The sequence below is a fragment of the Myxocyprinus asiaticus genome, chromosome 19 (assembly GCF_019703515.2).
Source record: "Myxocyprinus asiaticus isolate MX2 ecotype Aquarium Trade chromosome 19, UBuf_Myxa_2, whole genome shotgun sequence".
Classification (NCBI taxonomy): Eukaryota; Metazoa; Chordata; class Actinopteri; order Cypriniformes; family Catostomidae; genus Myxocyprinus; species Myxocyprinus asiaticus.
This window is the reverse complement of record NC_059362.1, coordinates 27,658,041-27,664,328: the sequence shown is the minus strand read 5'-3', so window position 1 is coordinate 27,664,328 and position 6,288 is coordinate 27,658,041. Positions and strand designations below refer to the sequence as shown.

At 36.1% G+C, this 6,288-nt stretch overlaps 1 protein-coding gene across 1 annotated transcript; it reads left to right on the top strand.

Annotated features, from left to right (window-relative positions):
* Positions 1-3,544: 3,544 nt before the first annotated feature.
* On the top strand, positions 3,545-6,022 carry zgc:153157 (uncharacterized protein LOC751674 homolog). The gene has a single exon (XM_051644792.1). The coding sequence runs from the start codon at positions 3,907-3,909 to the stop codon at positions 4,780-4,782; it is 876 nt and encodes a 291-aa protein (XP_051500752.1). The 5' UTR covers positions 3,545-3,906; the 3' UTR covers positions 4,783-6,022.
* Positions 6,023-6,288: the final 266 nt, after the last annotated feature.

Genomic DNA, 6,288 nt, shown 5'->3' with positions numbered 1-6,288 from the left:
TGCTTGTCTGTTTTTTTAATGTATGATTCTAACAATAACCGAATACCAATAGAGAAGAATTCAATATTCAATACCTTTCACACTTGGCCAAAGACAGCATCATATATTTTTCTCTCAAACAACACCTCAACGACACACATCCAAAGCACCTCCCAGTGGACTAAATTGTAACTGCGAGATTTGGTAAGGGATTTAGAGTGAATGTTTAATTCAATGCTGCTCACAAGTAGGCCGGAGAGTATTACCCACAGAGTATTGGGTTATAAACCCGTTTGAAGAGCTCAAAAGAGATATACAGAATGCTCAATGCAAACAGTAATAACAGGGAAAAAGGTTTATCCTGCAAGAACAGAGCTGAGACATCTTCTCCCAAATGCATTATTATTAGTGATTTGTTGTTACAAACCTTAAATAATCATAGATGGTAATGATTTCTCATTGAAGTGTTTTTGAAGCTAGTATTGGATATATCTGTCTTGTTTTGAGGGTACTGTATCTCTGGTGTGTGTGTTCACTAGGTGCCAATGTGATATGACAATCTTTTGATTGTGACAACAGGACACATCATATATATATATATATATATATATATATATATATATATATATATATATATATATATATATATCACAGTTGTTTTTATTTTTCAAAGAACCACACTTTCACAAGAATTAAGCGATATATCGATATATCATGTTTTATTTTATTCTTTTTAATTACAAATGTCCACAATGTATTAAATAACATATTTAGCATAGTCTTCTTGCCTCATTAATAATAATAATAATAAAGTAAAAAAATTTTTTTTTTATTTAATCATAAATAAAAATAAATAAATAAAAAAACAATACGGCTAAACGGATCCTATACTCCGTCAAAAAGTACAGCTGACAGTCTAGCCCTCTAACAATGGTCTATAAGAGTATAAGGAAATTTTTCTTTCTGTTATGAAGAAAATGTATAACATCATAAATGGAAGGCTCAATCTTGTGATTTGTGGTATTTGTTAAATATAGTGTAATACATTCTTTACAGTTGACTACTGAGATGCAAGTAGGAACTTTTTAGCCAGGCTGGATTGTGGGGTGTGAAATGTTATTGGAAGCTATTTTTGGTGACATTAGTTTGAACACATACTCTTGAACACATACTATAAATGAGAAGTTGACACTTTTCACAGGCACTACACATTATATCAGCTTTATGGTTCACTTGCTCAAGGTCTTAAGTCCTGCTTAAATATAAATATGAAAAACTAACTAAAATCTAATCTTTATCAAACCCTTTTCATTCCTTGATTGAAAAAAAGTAATCACTTGCTATTAAGATTGATATCAAAGTATTACAGTATTTGTGCACCCTTTTTTTAGTCTGTTTGTTTATGGTGGTAGAATTAACAAAGGGCATTTAAATAACTGTTTGGCAGAGGTCAGATAAAGGACTCAAGTATTGTTTTGCAAATAAACTGTGTCTATTTAAAAAAAAAAAAAAAAAAAATGATGGACCAGGATGCCAATCTGTATTAATATCCCATGCAAGCAGGAAAGAGTTCTTTATTTTTATACCATTAAAGAAGGCTTTTGTTGCATATTCAGCACCCTCAGCTGAGTCCACATTATGGAGGTTTGCTAACAATATATGTCCACATCTTAAAATACTTTGAATACCACTACTCCATAAAATAATTTTATTGTCCTGTATTGCCAACAGTCATCTAGAATATTTACAGTTTGATTAGTCCCATTGGTGCCACTGAAAAGAAGGGAACAGCCAAAGTTAGAGCTTGAATCGAACAGATGCAAACAGTAACCAATCATCACCGGTTGAACACTTATAAAAGAATCTCCAGACGCCATCTAGTGTCATCAATAACACGAAACGGCAAACGGTCAGTATACAAACGATCTGTGAAATGGATTATATTAAAAATATGCACATATTGATACTTATTAGATGTACTGTATACACGACTCGTTTGCTATGTTCTCAGTGTGGAGGGTAGATTGTAGTTTGGTTGTTTCAAGCATATTGCAGTATTGGTGTTTGCCCAGGTGGTGGCACCCACGTACTTATTGACTGGAATCTGCAATGGAAAAAAAATATTTTTTCTATTTATTATTATTATTATTATTGTTGTTGTTGTTGTTGTTGTTATATGCCAAAGATAAGATATAATCAATAGCCCTATTACATTTTGTCGTATGCCACCTGACAATGTTTAGTTGATTTATGACTTTCTATTTATGTATAGCTAACTGTGAGTTATGAAGTTACTACTTATAGGCCTACCTAATCATCGTAAGAGGTGGTGAGAGTTAATTGGTAGTTGACATGAAATGTGAAGCAGTGACATCAGTATACTGCAGTTTGACGTGCTCTACCATATCTACAACCAGGGCCAGAAATTAAGAGAGGGTCTGGGCAAAAATGCTACCAAAAATGACAAAAATTCCCTCGAAATTCAAAATATGGGGCAAAAAAATTACAGTGCAATGAATTCTTCAGTTTTCTATTTATAACATCTTATACAGTAGTTCTTAAAATTATATTATAGTCCTAGTTATTCATAATATGGAACAAAATATGAGTTCGTGTTCATTTAAATCTTAGGGTAAAAGGATTCCAAATAGGTTTAATTCAAATTCTTGAGAATTTGTATTAAAGGGATAGTTCACCCCAAAATTATAATTTGCTTATAATTTACTCACCCTCATGCCATCCCAGATGATTTTCATAAGAATATCTCAGCTTTGAATGTCATACAATGCACATGAATGGTGCCCATAATTCCAAAATTATGTTTTTGGCACCATTCTGAGTAAATTCTAGAGACTGTTGTGTGTGAAATTCCCAGGAGATCAGCAGTTACAGAAATACTCAAACCAGCCCATCTGGCACCAACAATCTTGCCACAGTCAGAATCACTGAGATCACATTTTTCCCCATTCTGATGGTTGATGTGAACATTAACTGAAGCTCCTGACCCATATCTGCATGATTTTATGCACTGCAATGCTGCCACACGATTGTCTGATTAGATAATCTCATGGATGATTGTTGGTGCCAGATGGGCTGGTTTTTCTTTAATGAAATGATTCAATTGACATAAATGTATGACATAGTTTGTAAAATGGTTAGAAAAAAATATGTCCTCATAAACGTAAAAATGCCCCTGAAAATCAAATCCAGGCACTGCTAAACCCATTTAAACAGCGTTTTCCAGTTAGTGGATTATTAGCATTCATACAGTTTGTATGACGTCATGCCTGTTAATTGAGAGACTACCTGAAATATTTGTACATTGATATATGCGTTACATGGCATGACTATATTATGGAAAAAAAAAAAAAACTAAAAAACTAAAAAAAAATACTAAAAAAAAAAAAAACTAAAAGGCGATGCTAAAGATTTAAAATAAATTGTGAACATGGCTGTTCAGACAGAATGATGACGTTTTTGCTGAGGGCTGCTGCCACTTGTTTAGTTCGGGCTCTGAGACCCGCCTCGCCTCGCCTCGCCTCATTTTCGCACTATACCACAAGGTCCTTCTATTGCACAACAGAGAGGGTGTCTGCATGTCCGTTCTCATCTCATTCAGTAGAAGAATCATATAGCAGCCCGGATTCGGAGCACTAGTTGTGCTTCAGGCAAGGTGAGACTGCTATGTCCATTGGTCCGGTAGTGCTCTGGAAGCGTCTCTGAATGGAATAATTTCCAAACGCTGTCGGAATGGTATGGTACATTTGCAAAATTATAGGAGTGATGAATGGATGAAAAACACAGATAATCGACAAATGCTGTATATTCTATATATGAACCAAGAAACAGTTCTCTTGATTTAGCGGTTAATAGCAAACGTTTAAAACGGACGGCATCAAGGCGCAAAGAGGGAGAAACCACGGGAACATGAGGGAGCGGGACTTTATGCCAAACATGGAACGGGGCAAACCTGCCACATACACGGGAGACAAAAAAGCAAAAATGGCTGCTAAAACCAATAAAAAGTGGGTGAGACTGGCTACTGTCTTTGCATATGTCTTGTCCGTGTCTTTGGCTGCTATAATACTGGCCATTTATTACAGTTTGATATGGAAGCCGACGTCTGCTTCTTCGTCTGGACGCTCAGATGTTTTGGTGACGGCCACAACTATCCCCATAAACCCAAATAGTATCACTTCTAGTGATGTCTCATCCATGAGCAAGACAAACAATGCATCAAGGGTCAACCTGAGATCAACACAGACTCCCAGTAGCAGAGGTCATGTGGGCTTTTCCAGTACCTTTACAACCAAAGCAAAGAATACTGCTCACACTGGACCTTTAGAATCAGTGCAAAGCCATATTCACGAAAAAACAGGACAATTCATTACAGCAAAAGTAAGCCATTCTAGTATTCTCCTCGCAGGTGCATCAAGTGAACCTTCTATGTCACAAGGAGTCACAGAGGGCACAAAAGACATGCATGTTTCACTTGTGGATATTGGAACCATTTCCACATCTTCTGCCAAACAAGACTTGCATTACAGTTCAGGGACTGGTGCCGCAGAGAATCAGCCATTGGAGTTCATTCGTACCCAAGAGTCATACTTGTGGGATTCAGCATCTCCAAATTTCAATCTATTTCAACAGCCCACAACTGACCAGGCTTCTTGGACAAGGTACAGTGCAGGACCTGATGTCTCCTCTTTGACAGAACATGAACTGGAATTAATGGAGGGCTCCTCTCCGTTGCAAGAGGAGATGGTTACCAAGGACACAGAGAATGAAGCAATTGGTGTGTGACACCAGATTATTTGTGTGCCACATGATTATTTGACATTAATGGCGATGACAGTGCAGTGCAAGAAATAAGAGCCAAGACTCATTTGTCATACAGTTTCTTTCTCTCTCTCACTCTCTCTCTCTCTCTCTCTCTCTCTCTCTCTCTCAAGGGTAGAAACTGTGTTGACCAGCTTTGGAAAGTTCTATAATGGTTGTTACATTATGGGCTCTGAAATAGAATAATGATAACTCATGAGTAACAGCTTACTCGTGAGGTTTTGTTTTTTAATGTAATATGTATATGAGGTGTTTCATCCTTTGAAAGAACTGTGGAAAATGAGCCATTCATGCCACGGACATTGGACATACATCCTTCAGTAGCATTTATTTAATTGTGTTTTAGTTGTGAGCAAGTTAAACAAACCTATTTAAAGGGATAGTTCACCCAAAAAGGAAAATTCTCTTATCATCTACTCACCCTCATGCCATCCCAGATGTGTATGACTTTCTTTCTTCTGCTGAACACAAACAAAGATTTTTAGAAGAATATTTCAGCTCTGTTGGTCCTTACAATGCAAGTGAATGGTGACCAGACCTTTGAATAGGGATGGGAATCGTTAGGAATTTAACGATTCTGATTCCTCTCAACAATTCCAGCTCCTTAATGGTTCCAATTAACGATTCTAGTAGTTCTTTTTAGGAAGAATGATTTGAAAATGAGAAATGCAATTCTTATTGGATTTACTGTCCTCTGCTGTCTGTTGCCAAATGATGAGATCCTTTAAGATTTCTACAGAGCAGATATAACAAATTTAGAAATACATTTAATAAAATTCTTGTAAAAGGTGTGTTTGCTGACTTTTTAGAGACATATATCCAATCCAATAATTGATCCTAACTAGGCTATATCTGGACTGGATCTAAACAAACAAGAAATGTGAAGGCATATTTAATTAATTTATTTTATTTAAATATAAAATTCCTTGTATTATAAAACTCGTGTATCTTTAATTAAACATTGAACCCAGAACCGTTTCTCAGTTCCCAACCCTACCTTTGAAGCTCCAAAAATTACTTAAAGGCCACATAAAATGAATCTGTAAGATTCCAGTGGTTAAATTCATATCTTCAGGAGCGATATGATAGGTGTGGGTGAGAAACAGATCAATATTTAAGTCCTTTTTTTTTAACCATAAATCTCCACTTTCACATTCTTTCACATTTTGAAAAAGTTTTATGTGGCCTTCATGTGTTTGTTTGTTTGGGGTTTTTTGGGGGGTGGGAGGGGGGGGGGTTGGAGCATTAAAGGTCTGGTCACCATTCACTTGCATTGTGTGGACCAACAGGGCTGAGGTACTCATCTGATACTTGTTTGTGTTCAGCAGAAGAAAGAAAGTCATACACATCTGGGATGGCATGAGGGTGAGTAAAAGATGAGAGAATTTTCATTTTTGGGTGAACTATCCCTTAAAAATACTTTGCCTGAGTTGTGCTCAGGGATGGAATATCCCTGAAATATATACACTG

Excerpts from the sequence above, each read along its gene's own strand:
- zgc:153157 (XM_051644792.1), top strand. The coding sequence starts at position 3,907 with ATGAGGGAGCGGGACTTTATGCCAAACATGGAACGGGGCAAACCTGCC.